This window comes from Phoxinus phoxinus (assembly GCF_949152265.1).
Source record: "Phoxinus phoxinus genome assembly, chromosome: 22".
In the NCBI taxonomy this organism is placed as follows: domain Eukaryota; kingdom Metazoa; phylum Chordata; class Actinopteri; order Cypriniformes; family Leuciscidae; genus Phoxinus; species Phoxinus phoxinus.
This window is the reverse complement of record NC_136897.1, coordinates 15,215,314-15,239,469: the sequence shown is the minus strand read 5'-3', so window position 1 is coordinate 15,239,469 and position 24,156 is coordinate 15,215,314. Positions and strand designations below refer to the sequence as shown.

At 36.6% G+C, this 24,156-nt stretch overlaps 1 protein-coding gene across 8 annotated transcripts in view; it reads left to right on the top strand.

Moving 5' to 3' along the window:
- zmynd8 (zinc finger, MYND-type containing 8) overlaps nucleotides 1-21,235 on the top strand; it is a 32,136-nt gene extending 10,901 nt beyond the window's left edge. For 5 of the 8 annotated variants that reach the window (XM_079596602.1, XM_079596605.1, XM_079596600.1 and 2 more), the window contains 16 exons: nucleotides 315-428; nucleotides 3,534-3,632; nucleotides 3,743-3,830; nucleotides 3,922-3,977; nucleotides 4,066-4,143; nucleotides 4,238-4,353; nucleotides 4,853-5,340; nucleotides 5,560-5,697; nucleotides 6,760-6,921; nucleotides 7,418-7,984; nucleotides 12,424-12,927; nucleotides 14,927-15,126; nucleotides 15,243-15,323; nucleotides 15,426-15,504; nucleotides 16,340-16,579; nucleotides 19,347-21,235. In XM_079596602.1, the coding sequence (XP_079452728.1) occupies nucleotides 315-428; nucleotides 3,534-3,632; nucleotides 3,743-3,830; nucleotides 3,922-3,977; nucleotides 4,066-4,143; nucleotides 4,238-4,353; nucleotides 4,853-5,340; nucleotides 5,560-5,697; nucleotides 6,760-6,921; nucleotides 7,418-7,984; nucleotides 12,424-12,927; nucleotides 14,927-15,126; nucleotides 15,243-15,323; nucleotides 15,426-15,504; nucleotides 16,340-16,579; nucleotides 19,347-19,522 (3,186 nt within the window). In that variant the 3' untranslated portion in view covers nucleotides 19,523-21,235. Of the gene's footprint in view, nucleotides 1-314; nucleotides 429-3,207; nucleotides 3,287-3,533; nucleotides 3,633-3,742; nucleotides 3,831-3,921; nucleotides 3,978-4,065; nucleotides 4,144-4,237; nucleotides 4,354-4,852; nucleotides 5,341-5,559; nucleotides 5,698-6,759; nucleotides 6,922-7,417; nucleotides 7,985-12,423; nucleotides 12,928-14,926; nucleotides 15,127-15,242; nucleotides 15,324-15,425; nucleotides 15,505-16,339; nucleotides 16,580-19,346 lie in introns of those variants that run through there. The other 3 variants (XM_079596601.1, XM_079596607.1, XM_079596606.1) reach the window with 3 other exon arrangements.
- The last annotated feature ends 2,921 nt before the right edge of the window (nucleotides 21,236-24,156 follow it).

Below are 24,156 nucleotides of genomic sequence, written 5' to 3'. Positions count from 1 at the left end.
AGAAAAAGTGTAGGGCAGAACTTGCGTTTGTCCATCGGGAATTGGTTGGATCATTGGATGGTTGTGGTTTGCTATTGCGGTGATCTCATGTGAGTGGCAGAGAAGACACATCATCAGAGAAGAGATGTGCTGCAAGAGAGAATGGAAGTTATTTTGATTAAAGATTACGCCGAGGACACGTGAATTTAAAAAATATAATGATGTGCACGGATAAATAATTTATTATATTAATCCTGCAATAATCCGTAAAAAAACTAAGAATTGTCCATTTTGATTTCATGTTGACTTTAAGCATTTCTCTCTTTTCTTTACAGAAAATAACAGTTGCAGAGTGCATAGAGACCCAGAGTAAAGCTATGACGATGCTCACATTGGACCAGCTGTCTTTCCTGCTGAAGTTTGCTCTCCAGAAGATGAAGCAGCCAGGTGTAAGTTTCATGACTTTTGATGGTCCTCCTTCAGCAAATCCAGGATTTAGTTAACATTAGAGAGTTGTGCCTAGATCTAGGGCAAAAACAAAGCAATGGTGTAACATTTTCCCACTTTTTTAACATTGTATACTTCCATATGAAATGAGAGTCTCAAATTAAAGCCCCCTTCCACATACAACAGTCATTGACACAAGACACATTCAGCACACCTGAAACTTCATGAACGTCTCATGGTGCTCTTTAGTGTTGCTTTCACATCACAATTTGGTTTGTTTGTTCTACACAGCAGGCCAACACAAGTGCTAAAGTTTTGGTTTTGAAAAAGATTTATGGAAAAAATGGAAGCTGTAAAATTCATTGTAAAAAAAAAAAGAATGATAATGTTGCCATTATTACAGGATGACATATTGGTATGGCATATCATTTATAACGTATATTTCAGAAGTCACATTTATTTGTATAGCGCTTTTCACAATACATATTGTTTCAAAGCAGCTTCACAGAAAATATATGTTTCTACGTTACAATTAATAGTAATCTGTCCATATTGCAGAATTTTACAGTTCTAAGACAATATAGATAGTGCAGTTAGTTAACGTCATGTATTAATTTAAGCAAAAACAATGAGTACGGTAAAGCAATGGTTACATGTTGTGATAATGATTACAATATATGGAGCATTTGGCAATTTTGTATGTTGATTCAGAATTGGCATCTTCTGAAGTCCTCACAGTGGTTGGCGTCATCTCTTCACAGGTGTTAGATCATCTGAAATCTTCGTAAAAACCTTGATCCAAACTGGATCTGGTGTAATCTGGGAAAAAATTAGCGTAGCTACTGTTTATAACATTTCAAGCAAAAGATAATCATGTGCTTTTGATCAGATATAACTGGTATACAAGGTTATGAGATGTATTATGTGAATGCTTGGCTATAGAGATGTGTCTTTAATCTAGATTTAAACTAGAAGAGTGTGTCTAAGCCCTGAACATGATCAGTAAGGCGATTCTAGAGTATAGGAGCTAATTGTGAAAATGCTCTCCCTCCTTTAGTGGACTTAGACATCCTATAAGTACTACTAAAAGTTGTGTGTCCTTAAAGAGTGGGATGGATTGTAGGACAATAGAAGATTGGTTAAATACACAGGAACTAAACCATATAGGGCCTTGTTATAAGTCTGTAGCAATACTTTGTAATCAATGTGAAACTTAATAGGTAACCAGTGTAGAGATTATACAATTTTCTCGATCTGGTAACAACTCTAGCAGCTGCATTTTGGACTTACTGGAGTTTGTTTATTGAGGATGCAGGACAGTCACCTAGGGATGCATTACAGTAATCCAGTCTATAGGTCATGAATGCATGAACTAGCTTTTCTGCATCAGAAACCGATAACATGTTCCGTAGCTTGGCGATGTTTCGATGGAAGAAGGCTGTTTTTGTAACATGCAAAATATGATTTTCAAAAGACAAGTTGCTGTCTAATAACTCAGATCTTTAAAATGAAGCAACACTAGATACTTCTAGATGCAAATTGTATTTTAAGGGCTTCTGTGTATAGTTTTTTGCGTCCATTAAGTAAAATCTGTCTAATCTAAATTTAATAGTAGAAAATTACTGGTCATCCAAACTTTTCTATATGTATAACTTTTCACACTCTGTCAACTTGGATAATTCAGAAGTTTCATCTGTTCTAGGTGAAATATATAACTGAGTAACATCAGCATAACAATGAAAACTAATCCCATGTTTTAAAATAGCAGAGGGCCTAAAACAGACCCTTGCAGCACTCCATACTTTACTGGTGTTAAATTAGATAATTCTCTATTTACATTTAAAAAAAATTTAACATTCAGACAGGTAGGATCTGAACAACTTTAATGCCTCTCCATTACATCATTAAGTGATATAATGTTAATATACCATGCTACTTGAACTATCAAAATATCAATATGCTTTTTGCCTTAAAATGTACAGATAACCGTGACAAAAGAAAGACACAAAAATGAATCAGAGTTCATCACAAATGGCTAATACACTTTAGACAGTGAACCGGGTCATACACACAAAGACAAAATACAAAACAGGATAACTCACATGACTTAAAAATACACTAAATAACAGAAAATGTAACAGAATGTAGATGTAGATAATTAATAGCAAAAATTAGAAAACCATACATTTTGCTGTATTTTTTAGTAAAATTACTGCGATATTGAACCAATTACAATTATTAACCTGGTTAACTAATTAAGAGATTTTAACTGCACCATTTTGCATGTTATTTATTTATTTATTATTCATCATTTTTACAGTGTACAAAAAACAGCCTTAAAGAGCCATCCCAGATCATGGAGCAGTTTTCTTTCAAAACAGAACTAAGCTAATTTATCTTCTCACCTTCTCCAAGCTTCTGAGAAAGACTTTTAATTGGGAAAACAAATGTCCTGCAGAAATCACCTCGCTATATTCCCCACCTTTTTTTTGTCCCTACTTCTCCAATATGTTTGGAGTCTTCATGTTGTATCAGTCATATAGTATTACTACCTTGGCCTGTAGTCTAAATGGCGTAGTTGGTGGAGGTAGTAAAGTGAAAGATGATCTGCTCAATGCCAGTCATGCAAAGACACTGTGGGCCTTATTGCACTTTAGACAAAATGTTTCTTAAAGGGGCAGTTCATTTACTCACTCTGATGCTGTTCAAAACAGACTTACTTTCTGAAACACAAAATGAGATGTTTATGCTGATCTTCTATCTCTACAGATATCAGTACAGTGAAAGTGAATGGGGACCAGAGGCTGTTAAGCTCCAAAAAAGCACCATAGAAGCATCAAGCAAACGTTGTCCGCTTTTTGTGAGAAATAGACCACATTTTTTATCTTTAAAAAACAAAAACATGTCTGATATCTATGGTCACCATTGACTTTCATTGTTTAAAGAACAGCTTGGATATTCTGCTAAATATTTATTTTTATGTTCCATGGAAGAAAGAAAGTCATTCAGTTATCAAAACATATGAAGATGAATAAATTATTATTTTTTGGGTGAAGTGAACTATACTTCAATACTAAAATGTCTCTCTTTCCCCCCCCCCCCCCCAGACGGAGCCGTTTCAGAAGCCGGTGTCATTGGAACAGCATCCTGATTATGCAGAGTATATATTTCATCCCATGGATCTCTGCACTTTAGAAAAGGTGAAGGTGAAGCATTTGATCCTGAAAAATCAACATTGTCAAATCTTAGGAATGTATAATATCTGGCATGTTATGTAAGGATTTCATAAGCGTGTTCACTTTTTGCTCCTATTCAGAATATCAAAAAGAAAATGTATGGCTCCACTGAGGCTTTCCTTGCTGATGTGAAGTGGATTTTGCACAATTGTATCATTTATAATGGAGGTTGGTTGCTAACAGTTTCACAGTATTGTCAAATTTGTTTCTGCTGAGGGTTTATGTTAAAACTAACTGTTTCCATTTGTTTTTTTCTTAGGCAACCATAAACTTACAGCAACGGCTAAAGTTATTGTAAAAATCTGCGAGCATGAAGTATGTATTGTAAATTATAAGAATTGTTAGCAAAAATAAGCATATACTTTGTTCAGTACCAGTTTTTTAAACACCAATTATCTTTCAGATGAATGAGATCGAGGTCTGTCCAGAGTGCTATCTCTCTGCATGCCAGAAAAGGGACAACTGGTTTTGTGAACCATGTGTGAGTGTCTTACAATAAACAAAATGAAATTCCTTCTTCACATAGTAACCAGTGTGAGTTACCCATCTGTTCATGAAATATTTGTGTGCATCAGAGCAACCCCCACCCTCTGGTCTGGGCCAAACTGAAGGGATTCCCATTTTGGCCTGCCAAAGCTCTTCGAGACAAAGATGGACAGGTGGATGCACGGTTCTTTGGGCAGCACGACAGGTGAGGAACCTTTGAAACGCATATTAACCATCCACTATGTGGCAAAAAGTCAATCAAAAACCTAATTTGCTTCATCTTAATCTGAGTTTTTAGTCCTGATCAGAAGTGAGCATCAACAGAGTTGCATAATAGCAAATTGACAGCTCATCCAAATGTTTTTTTTCCCATAAAAATAAGTTTTTCCATAGAAATAGCTGTCACTAAGCTTTTTGTGCAGTGCACACATTATTTTCAATGTTTTTTTGTTGTTGCAATTTTATAGATTAGTTGTTGCAAGCCCTACATTTCTCCAAAAATCCACTTCTGAGAAAATCTGAAAATCTATTAAACAAATGCGTATGTTTTAATTGGCTATGATTGATATCGAGCTGCATTTAAATTTAGAAGACAGAAAAATTACTTGACATTTCACCTAATTTATAGATCTAGTTAACTGGTGGGGGTCGAGCGTAACTTCACTGTTTTAACTTTATTCGAACTTATTTGTTTTAATATACAGGGCCTGGGTTCCTATTAACAACTGCTACCTCATGTCCAAAGAGATTCCCTTCTCTGTGAAAAAGACGAAGAGCATCTTCAACAGTGCCATGCAGGAGATGGAAGTGTATGTAGAAAACATTCGCAAAAAATTTGGAGTTTTTAATTACGCCCCATTCCGCACACCTTACACACCAGACAACCAGTTCCAGATGCTCCTGGACCCGGGAAATCCTGGCGCGGGCTCCATCAAACCTGAAAAACTTGAGAAGATCAAGTTCAGCTTTGATGTGACGGCATCTCCTAAGTTGCTCGTGGGCAAGAGCATGGTGTCCAGTGGGAGCGGGACCGGACGACGAATCTCATTGACGGATATGCCTCGTTCACCAATGAGCACTAACTCCTCTGCCCATACGGGATCTGATGGAGAACAGGAGACTGGAGAGAAAGGTCATGCTAGAGCGGCCCTGCCCCATTATAGCACTGGAGAGGAGTCCCTGGATTGCACTGGTATATATAACTTTAAAACATGCATACTGCTGCTTTGCATATGTATGTCTACTTGTGAAATATATTTAAAAGGGCTTTTGAAGATATAGAAGAGATCAGAAGCAACCTGCCAAAAACATGTATTGCTATAGTTTTAGACGCAGTAATAAATGTAATTGTCTTATAATAGTATTTAAACATAGCGGTATGTTTTATTAAAGCTCAGATCTACTCTTGCAGCATCGTCTACCCCTCCTAAAGCAGGTCTCACAGGCAACACCTTAGAAAGCCCAAAACCCTTCCACTCACCAGCTCCCAGCACCCTGGTTAAACAGGAGAAGACCCCCACCACTGGCAGCATCCTCAACCTCAACCTTGGTAAACCTCCGTCAGTTGATTTATTTCTTTTAACGTTTAATAACATAAGCAAATTTATTTTCTGAATATACACTACCATTCAAAAGTGTGGGGTTTAAATGTTTTTGAAATATGTTTCCTATGTTCACCAGGGCTGCTTTTATTTTGATAACAGTAAAAACAGAAATATTGTGAAAAAAAATATTTTGATTAAAGATTACGATTTTAAAGAATTTTGCATGGATAAATCATTCATAACAAATACTGCTATATTCTATACTGTGTATGTGTGTGTATATATATATATATATATATATATATATATATATATATAAGAATGGTCAATTCTGATTTCATGGTGACTTTAAACTTGGGCCTCATTATTGTTAGTCTTTTTTCACAGAAACACAAAATTACCACACACAAAAAAAAGTCTCGAGCACCTGCAGCAGCCCATACTAATAAACTGTTTTCTATTTTAAATATTTTTTCAAATGTGATTTATTGCTGTGATGGTAACACTGAATTTTCAGCATAATTACTCCAGTCTTCAGTGTTATTCCAAGAAAAAAATATTTAATAAACAGGGCAAATTAGCGTGAGAGTACAATTCCAAAAAACAACCAATGGGAGTGGCATGTTCTGCAAACGCTACCTTCTTAGAGCAGCGCAAATCACTGTCTGGTTTAACACATGCTTATTTTGGGCGGTAAATAATGGCCCAAATACCAGTAAATTGACTAGCGCAAACCTTAGTAAATCACCTTGCATGATTCATTGAAATACTCTCCTACCATAAATTGAGTCTGAAAGAAAAACTCCAACAAATGCATATACAATAAGGTCAGCCGCAAGAATTACTCTGTCCATGCCTTTTTAGCGCTAATCTTTCACGCCGTGTCTTTAGTAAATCCTGACAGTACTTTTTTCATGCCAAAACCTGCTACAAGCTGTTAGTACAAGATATTCTGTACCTCATGAAAGACTAGTGAATTAAGAATTGGTAAACTCTTTAATTAAGCCCATAGCCTATGTTTTTACATGCTCATAATGGTCTAGTGAGAGCCTTGTGATCTCTTTCAGATCGTAGTAAGGCAGAGATGGACCTGAAGGAGCTGAGTGAAAGTGTCCAGCAACAACAGCAGCAGGGGGCTCAGCCCTCCCTCACCTCCCCGAAGAGACAAATAAGAAGCCGTTTCCAACTCAACCTGGACAAGACCATAGAGAGCTGCAAAGCACAGCTGGGTCAGTTCAGAAACACAAAAGCCATCTTCACACTTTCAATTGACGTAAATTTGCAGTGGCAACGGCTTTCAGTGTTTTATTCACATTGGTGCCATTCACACACTATTACCAAAATTCCGTTAAACATTTTATTTTATTAGAGATTTCGAAAAAATAAAAAAAACTTTATTTTTGACTAATTATGCCTATTTATTCCCTGTTAATTATAATACGGTTTTGATTAACTCAATGCACCTTTGGGAATATCTAATCGTTTTTACACTAGAACTTTTCGATTTCTCAAGATAAAATTTAAATACAAAAATAAAAAATTGTCACAAAGATTCTTGGATTTTTATTATTTTTTTATATTCCTGTTTTCACCAGTCAGTTAGTTACAATCTGACTCTGGCAGTCATTTATTTTACAATGCCTTTTTATGTATGAAGAAATTGATAGTGAATGTGCGGATGTGTTATTACTATTCTGAAGGTTAAACATTTGCTCTGTCTCACAGGTATAGATGAAATATCTGAGGATGTATATAAAGGTGTAGAACACAGCGATTCAGAGGAATCAGACAAGTCTGACTCCAGCGACAGTGAATACGGCAGCGACGATGAACAAAAATCCAAGAGTGGCCAAGACTGCAAAAACTCAGTTGATGATAAAAATGAGAAAGAGCCACCCAAGAAAAAGTCAAAACCATCGGCTGCTGCTGGTAAGGACAAAGACAGCAGCACAGAGTCTGCTGCTAAGGCCAGTACAGCAACCAAAGGAGAAACCAGCCAAAAAAGCACCTCCAACCCTATAGCTAAAGACAAACCAAGTATGGACTCAGAGAAAGAACCTCCTGAGAAACAGAAAGCAGCTCAAGTATCCTCAGATTCCAGAGAGAAACCCAAGAGCAGCTCTGAGGAGGCCGGGCAGCCGGCATCTGTGGATGTGGACATGGACTCAGATTCTGAGAGGGAGCTGGTCATTGACTTGGGGGAAGAGCAGGCAGGGAAGGAGAGGAAGAGGAACAGGAAAGATTCAGCCGCTGTCACCGCACTCAAAGAGCCCACAGCCTCCAAAACTGAAGGTCAGATTCCCTTTATGAATCAGTGTCAATAAAGCATAGGACTGCCAACCGTTCCGTTTAATACGGAATTGTCTTGTATTTAAGACATCGAAGTAGCGTTCCATATTAAACCCAATCTCTTGTGGAGGCAGTAGTGGTAGAGGTCTTCAAACCTGCTCCTGGGGACCCATTGTCCTGCAAAGTGTATTTCAAACCTGCTTCAGCTCACCTGCCTTTGTATTTTCTAGCGATCCTGAAAAGCTTGTTTTGCAGTGGCTCCAGTGGATCACGAGGAGCAGGGTTGAAGACCTTTGGTCTAGGCTAGAGTATACGCAAGCATAGGACGCATGACCATCTAGTTTAAAAGAGATTTTGCCAATTTTTTTGCCATTTTGCCAACCTGAATGTGAGAGACCATAAGTATATCAATCTCCATTCGTGGAAAGTCAGCATCAAAGTTGTAATAGTCTGTTCTTCTCTGTTGTGACGTATATCGGAGTGAAATGGCTCGAACAAGAAAAAAACCTGCTGAAAATCCAGCATGGCTGTTCAGCAGTATAAGGTGATGCTGGTTGCTGGTTCCAACCATTGGATGTGGGAGTGCTGGTGAACCAAACAGATCAGCACTACCAGCCATAACCAGAATAAACCAGCCACATGGAATTCATGCTGGTCTATGCTTGATTTTTCAGCTAGGAATTTAGGGCAGCTCTTGATTTTGTCCAGTGGGAATTGATTGGATCATTGGATCGCTGTGGTTTGCTATTGCTGTGATGTCGAGTGACAGGTTGTCCTTCCCTCGCGCCGATAAACACGTCATCAAAGAAGAAATGTTGATGTAAGAGGGAGGGAAATTTATTTTGATTAAAGATTACGAGGGGACATTATTGTTTTTTTAATTTCGATGTGCATGGATAAATCATTCATAATAAATAGGCCTACTGCTATATTCTATAGTAGCCTATGTATAAAATAAGTGTCAATTCTGATTTCATGGTGACTTTAAACTTTTTTCACAGAAACACAAAATTACCACACACAAAAAGTCTCAAGCACCTGCAGCAGCCCATACTAAGTTCTCTGACATTTTTATTGATACCCAGCTAACAGGGGACGTCCCCCGGACTTTTCGAACGTCCCCTTAGGTCCGCATTAGGTCCGCTTTGTAACGTTCCCGAGCGAACGTTCGGAGGACGTCCGCATTTGGTCCGCTTTGTAACGTTCGCTGGCGGACATTCCGATGACGTCCGCATTTGGTCCGCTTTGTAACGTTCGCTGACGGACATTCCGATGACGTCCGCATTTGGTCCGCTTTGTAACGTTCGCTGGCGGACATTCCGATGACGTCCGCATTTGGTCCGCTTTGTAACGTTCGCTGACGGACATTCCGATGACGTCCGCATTTGGTCCGCTTTGTAACGTTCGCTGATGGACGTTCTGAGGACATTTGTCCGGGCCAGGTTGCGAACGTCCCTATTTCGTCCCTCACCTGCCATTTCCATGACAACACTTGGGAAATCCAGTCGCCCATGCCTTTGATTTTTATCATTAGACCGGACATCTTGCAACTCAAACGAATAATTAAACTAAAATATAAACCCAATATTGGATTAAAAAGGGGATTTGTTTATTCCTTAATATCCTAATTAATTAATTGTGATAATGGATTTTATCTAAAAACCATGGTTTTTGTTTTGCAGATTGACGTTATAGTATTAGTAACTGCAAATAAATGATAGTAAAAAAATATTATTTGAATTTATTGTAAAATTAAGTTAATGTTAAAAATGTTAGTTTTAATTTTAATGTTAAGATAATAACTTTCATGTTACTTATAACTTCTATCACTAATTAAAGATGTAATCAAATCAGAGTCTGTTTTCAGCCAATATAATTTAAACATCAAAAACATGATAATTTATTCAATTGAATAGGCTAGAATTACTATTCCACATGCATGAAGAAAATAAGGTTGAATCTCAGGAGCTCTAAAAGAATGCATCGACTTCAAATGATGAATGCAGCCAAGGAAAATGCGAAGAAGGGAAAAGCACATTGCTGGAAAGAAAGTGGAAAATAACACAGGTAAGACAAATAAAAGTATCCTAATTTAGGCTGCATGTCAAACTGTTGGTCAGGCGATCGAAGGACTGGTTTTATTCAAAATAAGTTATTATAGGAAACATATTATTCTAATTATTGCACTTAAGACGACTGATAGCACTTGAATCTCAAAAAAAAAAAAAAAAAAGTGTCATATTATATAGCTACACACATGCAAGTGACGATCAAAACATGGGATCAAATGCACCTAAGCGAGTGACGTCATTCATTACGGCACGCAGCATGTATCCATGGCAACGCTCAGCTGCTTAGTGAGTGACAGTTAACGGTCCTCCTCAGACGCGGCCTTGTGGTGTCCCTTTCGTCTGTCTAAAAGGTATTTTTAATTGTTATATTAGTATACATTAGTTATCGTAACCACTATCCATCATTACATTTTATGAAAATTGTACCTTTTAAAACGTTTGATGAAGTTGTCGGCCGTGTACCACTGCTAACCGTTATGCTAACACTACGAAGCTAACGTTAAATGTTGCTGAAATGAGACAACGTTATATTTCACTTATGGATAAATAGACATATAAAATCATAACACTACTGAATGTGTTCATTTTGTTGTTTTAGGTAGATGCCAGGGGGAAGAATGGCCAACGGACTAACTTAACCCCACAGCTGACCCACACACACACACAGCTGCCAGCGCGTTTGAAGACACACACACACACACACACGGAAAGAGCACAACACCTTTACAATTGTTCAAATAAATACTTTGTTCCTTACAACGTGTCTGTTTTCTTTGGTTAGCCAGAAATAAAATTAAATAAAATGATATTCATGGGACTAAACGCGAAAGTCCCCTTAATGTCCCGAATGGCCGCTGGTGGTCCTGTGAACGTCCTCTTGAACGTTCGGAGGACGTCTTCGCGAACGTCCGCGGGACATCAAGCGGACCCTACACGGGGACGTCCGGGGGGACGTTCGCACAGGCCATTTAGGGGACGTTCGGGGGACCTTTTTTTGTTAGCTGGGTAGGCTGGTTGCAACATTTTAGACATTCTGTTGTTGAAATGAACACATTTGTTTTGCTTCTAAAAAGATTTATATATTATATATAATTTATTTAAAATATGAATCGTTTTAGAAGCAAAACAAATGTGTTCATGTCTGAGATACATTTTTGCTATAGGCCTACTTCATTCATTTTAACTGCAGCCTATAGGCTACAGTAGCCTATACTTCAAGTGTCCCTTTTAAAGACTACTTATTTTCATATAGCTAAATAACTAAGATTGTTGGCAACCCAATAGAGCAGTAAATAATACTATTAACCCAGGTTCTTTAAATTAAGTAAACTTCTAGAAACCTCTACACCTCAGGTTAGGCTACCATTTGTCAAGTTTCCAGCGTCAAGTAATTTTTCTTTTCACACCGAATCAGTCCATTGCTTCGTGGTGATCGAGATCACACAACCTGCCGACACTTTCACTCACAAAATAAATAAAAATCTCATCGGTAAGCGAACATTTTTTTGTCTGTAAGATATTTTTTAGGCCGACGAAGTCATATGCGCGCCCGTATCATCGCGCTTTTGTTTCAAACGCGACAGACGCCATTTTGCGTGAAATTGCGTCACATATTATTAAACCGATAGATTTATCTCAGAGAGCTTAGTTGTAGGCTAATGTTACTGTAAACTGTTGTTGTAGTGTTCGTCTGGTTGCTAAGCCGATTGTGTTGTACATAGTAAACTTTTTCGTTGCTGACGTTTAATGATAATAAACAGGTAGGCTACGATTGTAAAATAATTTAAGCTCAAATCAATAGGCTATTTCATGCATGTATTTATTTATTTTGTTTACTGAGTAGCCACCATGTAGTAATTGATAACTATTTGAACCACTGTAACTGGACAAAAACATTAAATAAAAAGTTATGTTTAACAAAGTAGAAATTAAATGATATTTATTGCTTGACAGTTTATAGTGTTTTATTAGTGTTTGTTTTAGTTTTTTTAGAATCATTGAGATACTTTTATAGTTTTCATTAATATTAAGAAATTTTTGTTTTGTATATTTTCCATTTTCAAGTTTTAGTAAATTTATTGTTTTTGCCATTTTTATTTGTGACTTGATATTTTGAATTAGTTTTTATTTTGTTTTTATTTTCATTTTAGAGTTTTAGTCATTTTGTTGTGTGTTTTTAGTTCTTTTAGGACATCAAAATATATTTCTCCCATGAGAAATATTGCATTGGAAACTAACCTATCTGAAATTAACTAGCCTAATGTTAGTCCATTTTTTTTTTTTTCAAGTAGCTTATGAAAATGTTTAGTGGTAATGTTTTAGTTTACTATAATAATAACCCTGTCTCATGCTCTCATGTTTTGACTGCAGGTAAAGCCACTCCAATTTCAAGTACTCTCACCCAGCCTCAGAACTCAGCGGTCCTTTCCTCCTCCCCAACTGTTAAAGACCCATCTCAGTCCCCTATGTCCGTCCCACTTAACATAATACCCCTCACAGCAGCTCCGACCAGCACTGCTCTGACCTCCTCCACCCTCCCCATCACCAGTCCCTCCAACGCCAACAGTTCCTCACCCATCTCCGCCAGCACAGTAAAGAAACAGCGGCCCTTGCTTCCCAGAGAGACCGTACCTGTGGTTCAGCGGGCCGTCGTCTGGAACCCCACTACAAAGTTTCAGACGTCCTCTCAAAAGTGGCACATGCAGAAGGTGCATAGGCAGCAGCAGGGCCAAGCGCAACCGGCCACGCAGGCTCAGGTGTTAACACAGGTGCAGCACAGCCAACAGCCGCAGCAGCAAGCGCAGGTCTCCTCATCCTCGTCGGGACAACAGCCTTCATCCAGCACCAGATACCAAACACGACAGGCTGTGAAAGGTATTCAGTTCAATACGATTAAATAAAGAATTAACATACTATAAATGTCATATATATATATATATATATATATATATATATATATATATATATATATATATATATAGCCTATATATTTTATTTTTTAAGTATCTACATGCTCGCCAAGGATGCATTTATTTTGTTAGGGGGTAACAGTTTAGGACCCAAGGACCAGATGTTTGAAAGAACACCCCGGAGTCAGAATTATAATAAATTGAAGAAAAGTTTTACTGAAGATAGTTTGCAGTTTCATCAGCAGAAGTCAGCTTCAAGACTCACACAGGAGTTCGTAGGCCGTCCCGCTTACAGTTACAAAGATCACAGCAGTTATACCCTACCACACCAAGGTCTAAGCTACATCCTTGCTTCAGGTTGCAGTTTCTGATTGGCTAAGAAATATATAAACAGTAATTTTCCACACATATACAGATAGACCGAGGCCTATCTCCATCGATAATGCGGCTGACACTCGGACCCTGAAGTTAGGCACGTCGTGACCTTCCAGGGCGCAGATTTGGGTTGCCGGGCACCAGCATGTCCAGAATAACAACTCCAATAATGCCAGTGGTTTCTTGACCTGTAACCAAGAAGACTAACACACACCGACCGACACACAGCTTTCTCAAGGTTGGATTTGGCCAGGCTCTAACTATAAACAGAAGAGTATTCTCAACACATCAAGATAAAACTATCTTAGCCTTAAACTATTTGACTTCGATGACCCATACATGTTTTAACACGTTGAATTCCTTACTCAAACACAAAACACGTTCATATTTCATTTCTGGAAGTCGGGCTAAATAAGCAAGCACTGTTACTGCATTTAGATATCAAATACAGACATTAAAGAATACATGAAAAGAACATTTCAGTGATCACACTAACTTCTATGACAAAGTAAAATCTCACAAGCTTAGAGAAGTCATTCAACTCATGTGATATTTAGAAGGATTATTGATATTGATTAATACCTTGATTATAATCACTCATTACATATACATTGAAGCAGTAGTGGATTCCAATCCACCCCCTTCAATTTGATTCAAAATACAGCAAAAACAGTAATTTTGTGAAATATTTTTACAGTTTAAAATCATTACTCCAGTCTCCAGTTCAGTGTCATATGATCCTTCAGAAATCATTCTAATATGCTGATTTGCTGCTCAAGAAACATTTATTATTATTATTATCATCATCAATGTTGAAAACATATTTGTACACATTTTATTTTCAGGATTTGATTAATAGAAAGCTCAAAAGAACAGCATTTATCTCAAATAGAAAGCTTTTGTAACATTATACACTACCGTTCAAAAGTTTTTATTTTATTTTATTTTTTATATAAATATTTGGGGGAAAGAAGTTAATCCTATTATTCAGCAAGGATTCATTAAATTGATCAAAAGTGAAGACATTTATAGTGTTGCAAAAGCTTTCTATTTCAAATAAATGCTATTATTTTGAACTTTCTATTCATCAAAGAATCCATAAAAAAAAAAAGTTTCTGTTTCAAATAAATGCTGTTCATTTAACTCCTCTATTTTGCATGTTTTACTGTATTTTTGTATTTTTTTCAAATCAGCCTTGGTGAGCATAAGAGACTTCTTTCAAAAACATAAAAAAAAAAAAAAAAAAATAGTATTATTCCAAACTTTTGGCAGGAGCTTTTAGTGTGATCTGCACCACATATACGAAAACATGACATTAAACATGTATAAATCGCTAATTTTTATAAAGTTACACTGTCCACCAGAGACACCAGCAGCTTCTCTCTTGCCTCCCATGAGCCCACTGAGTTTTAACAGACCCCTTAAAGCATGCCGTGGGTTTGGTGGGGATTAATGAAAAATTAATGGGAAAAAGTCATGTGAGAGGAGGCAGTGTCTCCAACGCATTACGATTGGCTATTGCGCTGTTCACACGAAATGTCAATGAATTTTTATGAAAAGTGTTTATTTGTTGGTGTGTTTAAATCCAGCTGTGCAGCAGAAAGACACCCCGCACACCACCTCCACCTCTGCAGTCACCCTGGTGACCAGCACACCGGTATCGGCCACCGTGATGGCAGGAGCCACTGTCAGCTCTTCCTCTTCATCATCAACTTCCACAACCGGAGACTTCCAGATCCCCACCACATCTGCAGATGTAGCGGCAGACATAGCCAAGTACACTAACAAAGTGAGATTGCTGATAGAAATGAGGGTTGAAAACAACAACATTAGATAAAAACCATTTTAATTGGTCCATAAATGTAATTATTTATGTGCCTGACTAAGTTTTTGAACTATTAATAGATCATGGATGCAATTAAAGGGACGATGACTGAGATATATAATGACCTTTCCAAGAGTACGTCGGGAAACACAATAGCTGAGGTTTGTATTTTTTAAGTAAATCTGGAGACGAGCAAAGCACTATTGGTGAATTATTTAACAACTTGAGAATATGAATAAAACAACCTTTCTACCCTGTTACAGATTAGACGGTTGCGAATTGAAATTGAAAAACTGCAGTGGCTACATCAACAAGAGTTATCAGAGATGAAACACAATTTAGGTATGTCATTTTCTTATACACTCTAAAAAAGAACAGTTCTTTAATGGCATCTATGGTTCCATGAAGAACTTCACTTCTACCACCCATGGAACCTTTTATATTCAACGAAAGGTTATTTATAGTGGAAAAAAGCTATTTAGATAACTGTTCACTGAAAGGTTCTTTGAGGAAACAAAATGTTCTTCTATGGCATTGCTGCGAAAACCAGTTTAGAACCTTTATTTTTAAAAATGTAATAATAATTGTTCATTTAACGTGGGGATGCACCAATGATAAAATTCTGACCTAAGCTGATAATTAATTTTATGTCATCGTCTCAAACCTGTAAATGGGTGATATTAAAGGGGTCATGAACTGGCTTTTTAAAAACATTATATATATTGGAAGTAAACGCCCACAGCTATGATTGGATAACAGTTGTGCTATAATGAGTTTCAGTAATGCACGAATCGGTGGGCGGGGCTTAACCGGCAGTGTTGAAGTAGGTGTTGATCATCTTCTGCGGAGGCGGTGTTTGATACCCTTTGACGTCATAGATGCCCACTTTGAAAAACCTGTCGTTCGCTGTGCCTGGTGTCAATAAAATATTTTACTGGACTAAAAAGGAAGTTTTCAGTTCTGAAACTTACAGGATATTCTTAAAAATAAAATAAAACCTAAAGCCAATTATTTGTGATGCCTGAATTCAAAAGTGAATTTAGCCAATACATTATAGCCTACAGTATGACAACTAGATATTAATTTTCTGATTTGCATTTTGTTTATATATGCATTCACATCATTTTTCAATATCTTCCTAGCGATACAATTGAAAATGTTGTAATATTGTACTCAGAGCTAACCATGGCAGAGATGAGGCAGAGTCTTGAGCAGGAGCGAGAGCGAATCGTGACGGAGGTCAAGAAGCAGATGGAGGTGGAGAAACAGCAGGCTGTGGATGAAACAAAAAAGAAGCAGTGGTGTGCAAACTGCAGAAAGGAGGCCATTTTCTACTGTTGCTGGAACACCAGCTACTGCGACTATCCCTGCCAACAAGCACACTGGCCTGAGCACATGAAGTCATGCACACAGTCTGGTAAGACACAGTACGAGGCTCACAACTCCAACAGAACTTTCATTGGTAATAAAGAAATACAATGCGTTTAAAACCCCAACTATACAAACACTACAAAATCATCATAATTTACTAGTGTAAATATGTTTATGTCTGTCGGGTCATATATTATAAATGTCCTAATAAATCATTCAAAAGTAATATTTTTAAATGTTTTGAAAGAAGTATCTTATGCTCACCAGGCTTGCATTTATTTGATCAAAAATACTGAAAAAAAAATAATATTGTGAAATATTACATATTTAAAATGACTTTTTTTATTTTAATTACGGCTGTCAAAATTAACGTTAATTTTGGGATTTATTTTTTTATTTTAATGGTTAAAAATATTTAGCTTTACCCCCCCCCCCCCCCCCCCCCTGGCATCCTTTGGCTAGCATTACATTATATGATCATGCTATCATTCACTCAAGTGCTTTTAAACCATTCAAGCGCAATAAGATGCTGAAGAGAACTCAAAGATGTGCTGGCGCATGGGAGGGGACATGTTCTGTTCCCTTAGTTTTCTCGTGGCCACGACATATTAACTCATGGGAACGTGATCGTTTAAGAACAGGTTTGTTTACGCACAACTCGTGGCCACAAGAAAAATACAATGTATGATCTTGTGGTCACGAGTTATGCGTAAACAAACCTGCGTGACCATAGCAACCTGGGATTATCAGAAATGTATTAATGAATTAATGTTTTATTTTGAATTAAAAAGTGCAGAAATGAGAAATTATTATATTAACCTACTATTACAGGCTATTATAGGTATTTTGCGCAATGTTGGCTATAGACAGCATTTTAATGAAGTTTGTTATAATCAATAAATGTAAAACAAGAAAAAAAATAACTTAAAATAATATAGGTCTACAAGAAAACATTTTAAATCTATTCTGATCGTTTCTTTTTTATTTAAATTTTTTGTATATTGTTATTATTATTATTATTGTTTTTTTTTTTGTTATGTATTTGCTTTTATTTCCCCCTTAATTCCATGTATCTCTTTACCTAATTAACGTTCTGTATATTATGTTTCTTATGTTTTGTAAATAATGTAAATACCCAATCATGCCAATAAAGTTTTGACTTTATGACTGTATTTTTTTAGGCTTGTGATGCGCCAATATGTGGCGATAAATGAGAATGATGTTAAAATAATATTTAAGATATAAAAAAGGAGAAAAAATATTAATTTCTTTCCAAAGTATTTTAAATCCATTCACTGATGAATTATCATTATATTACTAATATAATTAGTAGGTTATCTTACTTTTGTTCAATATTTGTAAATGGGCTATTTATTTATTTTTTCCGATTTATCTCATTATCTCTTTACCCAATTAACGCTCTGGCTAATCTAATAGGCCTATTTGCTATAGAATAATATTAATCGAAAAATATTTAATAAAAAATACATGATCAGTGAATGGATTTAAAAGGCTCTGGGATAGGATAAAAGAAATGCTTGTAGTTGTCTTACAAAGATGTCTTACATCTTTTAGCATTCATTGATAATAAACTTATCAATAAGTTTATTATCTTTGTCTATAGGCAACATCATGCACAATATAATATAATAGAGTTAATTTAATTATTTCTTAAGTCTGCACTTTTTTGTCGTCCTTAAAACATTAATTTATGAATAATTTAATTTCTGATAATCTCAGATTGATATGGTCATGTAGGTTTGTTTATGCATTAAACTCGTGGCCATGAGAAATAGATGTCGTTCCCTCAACATAAGAAGTCGTGGGCACAAGAAAATTATCTTGTTACCTTGACTAAATGATCTTGTGGCCACAACATATTATCATGTTCCCACAAGTTAACATGTCGTAGCCACGACAAAACTATGTGAATCGAACATGTCCCCTCCCGGTCACCGTACTGGCACAATGTCTGTGAAACACGATGATCTGCACACAGAAAGCTGCTACAGACAGCATTGTAAGCACAATGAGTTAAAAAGTCTTAAATGACCGTAAAGAGTTGTGAGAACATCGGAAGCTTGTCAGATCCGCTTCATGTGCATCTGGTCTTAAAGTGACAGCAGCCTAATAAACTCTCATTAAAGGGATAGTTCACATTTAAATGAAGATTAAGTCATCATTTACTGACCCTGGTGTTGTTAATGCTGTATGCCCTTCTTTCTTTTATGGACCAGAAAAGGAGATTAAAATAAAAATAAAGTCCCTCTAACTCTCGTCTATATAATTGGCAGTGAATAGCAACCAGCATCAAGCTTTTTTTTTTAAAGAGAAAGTATCACAGAATGGTCCCATGCGAGACGTGCCATATATTCCAAGTGTTCTGGGGTATACGATAGGGTTTAGTGTAACAAGTTTAATGTATCATTCAACACACCTGCACAACTTGCGCATGTCGGGTAGCTGTGAACTGAAGACCAACGGCCAAGTTTAAGAATTTTGGTTAAAAATACATTAAATTTTGTTTTATTTTTCACTAAACCTTCATAGACCCCCAGAACACTTGGAATATGCAACACGTGTCGCATGATCCTTCAGAAATCATTCTAATATGCTCAAGAAATATTTCTGATTATCAATGTTGAAAACAGATGTGCTGCTCAGTATTTTTGTGAAATAATAGCATTTATTTTAAATATTGTAGTATTGTGACAATGTCTTTACTGTTACTTTACTGTACTGTTTACTGTACTGTATGTGTTTACATGAATTGTCTTATTAATAAGTATATGAAATGACTTTGTCAATTCCAGCAACATCATCACAGCAAGAACAAGAGTCAGAAGGCAGTACAGATGTTACTCCCAAAGCTCCTGCCCAGCCGAACAACGGACCCAACTCACCTAGAGAGACTGTATCTGCTACACCTGCAGACAAAGACAGTGAAGCAGATAAAGCTAAGGACAATGTCACGATCACTATGTCCTAGCTCACATGTAAAAAAAAACAAAACATACACTACAACAGCACTTATGTTTGTACAGCTGTACATAGATGTTGTCAAATTCTTCACTACAAAAACTTTCAACTCACGTTTGTCTTGCCTGATTGTGCTTATGTGTGTGTGTTTTTTCTTCTGTTATGACTGTCTGAATGTTCCAAAACTAAGACACAAAGACAATCCAAACATTTCCTGCTGTAGGATTGAGAGGGTTGTCCGATTGCTCTGTTGAGTTTGATTGTAACAGAACGACCAGTTTATTTCTTTTTCTTTCAAATCTTGTGGGTACGTGGGGTCTGATAACTTTTGAGTTCATATTTTTAATGTTGCCAAAATTATATTTATAATATTTCAGAACACCTGTTTTGCAGGTATAATCTTAAAAGAATGAGTAACATCATTCACTTTAAAAATGGTTACAGCGACATGTTTTGTTTTATTTCCAAGTACAACAAATAGTACAAAATGTGGTTATTTTTTATTTTTTAGTATTTTTAAGAAAAGTCTGTGCTGTATTTATTGGAATATCTTATTTATGCTAATTTATCAAAAGAACATTTGGTTATATAAAACCTAAGAGACTACATTATATATTGTCCATACATCGCTGAGACGAGTTTAAACACTGTTTCACAAATTATTACTACTATCTTGTTCGATTTTGTGTGTCCATGGAAAGGAGAAGGTTGAAACATGTTGTAAAACTGTATTATCACTAGATACAGTAAGAGTGAGCATTATACATGTGAGGCTCTGTTCATTTGGTTTCCTGTAATATATCTTAAATGCCTTCAGTTTTTTATTTAGTCCGTTCACCTGATCCTGTTGATGTTATTTTGTATCTGTAGGATCTCATTGGCTCTCTTTTTATTTACGTTAACCTTTAACAGTTGAAACGTACGTTTACGTTTAACAGTTGCAAGGTAGTGTTAGGCCATGAATGACAGATTTTGTCATGCCTATATTGTTGGTGTCAAAGAATTACTTGCCTTTAAGAGGAATTTGCCTTTAAGATACTTTTAGACAAGTAATTTATGCTTCCTCCTTGATCTTTCAAAAATACCTGATTACTTTGTATTTAAACATTGGAGAACTTTTATTATTGGTTTTATTTAAATTGAGTTTTAATATCCTTGTTAACTGGACTGTAACGTCACACTAACACAGGTGATTAAGAAAGTACTTGTTTAAAACTTTTTTTTTTCTTTTTTTTTAAATAATTTTGCAAATAGCATTCATTTTGATGCTGTATTCTCAATGTTTTAAGAACAAATTCTTATGAACCCATAAGATACTGTATCTATGAACCACAAACATTCCTCTGTTATGCTATTAATAGTGCATAAATATGTTATTCCAAAACATGTACAGAAAAGGAGAGCGTTCAAGAAGAACAGATAGATGTTTACATATTGTAGATAAATAAAGATCTGGTGGTCTAAATTGTAATTAATAGTTTTTGTATGGTGCAAGTGAATTAAAGAGAACACCTATGTAAATGTTTCACATTGGAGTCATACTTTGATGAGTGATTGACATTAACAATAGAAAAAAATGGACTTTACACCTACACCTTATTTGGACCATCAAATGTGTTTTAATATGACAGTATTACAATAAATATGTGAAAAGTTGTATGCTGCATATATGTCTGGGTTACATGTAAGTGATTACTTAAATAAGTGTTTTGTTTTTGCCGCAGTATGTTTGTGGTGACTTGTTGCATAATATTTTGTGGACATCTCTGTTATTATTGCTGTCAAATCTTGTATCAATCGGAAGACTTGCTGGATCTAAAGGAAGGTAATAAGGCAAGTCTGAATCCAATGTTTGTGTATAAATGTAATGTGGGGTGAACTCAGAAACGAAGGAGGGTTGGATCCAAATGCAAATAAGGTTTATTAAAGGAAACAAATGTAAAATGAACCAAAATAAACAAAGTAACAGACTCCAGATAAATGGAACAGAACTGAGCACGCCAACAGATAGACTTGACAAAAAAAAAACAAAGAAAACAAAACACTGGAGTTTATATACACAACACAACAAGGGACAGGTGTAATGAATCACTATGAAACTAATGAGGGTAACTATAGAAACAAAATTAAACAAATACTAAACACAGGAAGTGAAACGCTGGAACTATGGGAACAAGGAATACACTTCAACATAAATACAAAGCAGGGGAAACAAGACAGGAATCATAACCAAGCAGATTCTAGACTCTCCAAACACAGTCGTGCTCAGAATTAAATAGCACCCTTGGTAAATATGATCAAAACTGTAATAAAAATATCTTTGCATTGTTTATCCTTTTGATCTTTCATTCAAAAAATTGCCAAAAATCTAACCTTTCATTGAAGTAAAATAATTACAGGTGGGGGGGAAATCACATTATGAAATAAATGTTTTTCTCCAAAACATTTACATTTAGTCATTTAGCAGACGCTTTTATCCAAAGCGACTTACATCTGAGGACTACAGCAAGCGAGTCATCGTGCAGAGACAAAAATAACGCAAGAAGTGCTCAAAATACAAAGTTCGGGCATTGCTCAGAGTAGCATAAGCCAAACAAGGGAGGATTAAAGTTTTTTTGGCCTATATATGACCATAATTGGCCTCTAGAATTTTTTACGAGTAAAATATCTCTCTGAAGTATATTCCCATTAATATTTACCTTTTTTAGCACACCAGGGTGATATAGTTCTGATGTGCATCAAAACATTGCTGAGCATCACAAAATAGAAACTGGCTGTAAGAAAATATCTAAAGAATTGAAAATCCCCATTTTGACCATCAGGGCAATAATTAAGAAGTTCCAATCAACTAAAGATGTTAGGAATCTGCCAGGAAGAGGACGTGTGTCTATATTACCTTAATGGACGGTGAGGTGGAAAATGAAAACTTTAAGTGGTAAAAGACTTTTCAAGGATCACAGATGGAGAATTGCAGAGATTAGTTGAGTCTTGGGGTCAGAAAGCCTATTAAAAAAAAATCAAACAACTACATCACCACATGTTGTTTGGGAGGGTTTCAAGAAAAATCCTCCTCGCTCATCCAAAAACAAACTCCAGCAAATTCAGACACGACTGGAACTTTAAACGGCACAGGTTCTGTGGTCAGATGAAAATAAAAAATAGCTTTTTGGCAGCAAACACGCTAGATGGGTTTGGTGCACACAACACAAGGATGAAAAGTACCCCTTGTGTACAATTTAATACTGTTGGATCTTTAATGTTGTGGGGATATTTGGAGATAAAACAGATAAAAAATCAAAACCTGACGCCTTCTGCTAGTAATCTTATAATGGGCCGTGGTTGGATCTTCCATCAGGACATCGATCCAAAACAAACATCAAAATCAACACAAAAAATTTGTTACAGAGCACAAAATTAAGCTTCTGTCATTATCGTCCCAGTTCCCTGACCTGTTGAGTAGAGTGAACTGAAGAGAAGAAGCACCAACATGGATCTGGGAATCTGAAGGGTTCACTCAGGTAGTGAACGGTCTCTGATCTCTTGTCAGTGGTTCTCCAAACTCATCAGGCATTATAGGAGAAAACTCAGAGCTGTTATCTTGTCAAAATGAGATTGCAAAAAGTATTTAATAAAAGGGTGCCAATAATTGTGGGCAACGTGTTTTGGAGAAAAACATTTATTTCATAATGTGATTTCCCCCCACTTGCAATTCTTTTACTTCAATGAAAGGTTAGAATTTTGGCAATTTTTTGAATGAAAGTTCAAAAGGATAAACTGCAGATTTATTCCTTACAGACAGTTTTGATCATATTTACCAGGGGTGCTATTAATTCTGAGCACGACTGTATAAACAAGAGTCTAGGACGGTGGCAGAACAGGGGAAGGATGGAGGACCAGGCCAAAAATCTCCAGGACCACCGGGCTTGGGACCACCTGACTTGGAAGTGCTAAGACCACCATACTCACCATACTCTTCACAGCTTGGGAGTCTCATTTAGAGAACTTAGGTTTAAAAATTAACAAGACTAAAAGTAACAAGATATAATCTTCCTAGGTCTCAGATTAAACTCACACCTATATGGTCAGACCTCAGATCAAGCACTGTTGGAGGAGTGCACCTTCCCCTTTTCAAAAGGGGAAGAAGGTCCCATTCAGACTGTTTAGGTCTTCTGAGACTGATGGCCTCATCCTTCTCATTTATTCCACTGGGACAGTTGCGAGTGAGAGAGTTTCAGCACTGGACTCCATCCTCAGGTAGTGAGCCAGTTGTGGAAAAGATTTTGCCAAGCTGCTGTAGATACCTTTACCCCGGAACAAAAACACTCATTGCCCTCTATTTTTCTCTCTGGCGAGAGACGGTGCACCTATGGGTGTGGAGGCTTTAGCACAACTACGGCCAAACGCATTGCTTTACTTGTTTCCTCCACGTACCAACAGTCTGATCAACACTAAAATAAGAAAGAGAACGCGGTCACTCATTCAAACTGATCGCCCCAAACTGGCCCGGGAAATTGTGGCTGACTGAGATAATCCAGCTCCTGTGACTAGCCCTGACCTCTCCTGCTGCACAGGGACCTCCTCTCACAAGCGCACTGGGATTTTTTTTTTTACCCAGCCCTGGACAAAGTGACTCTTTTGGTCTGA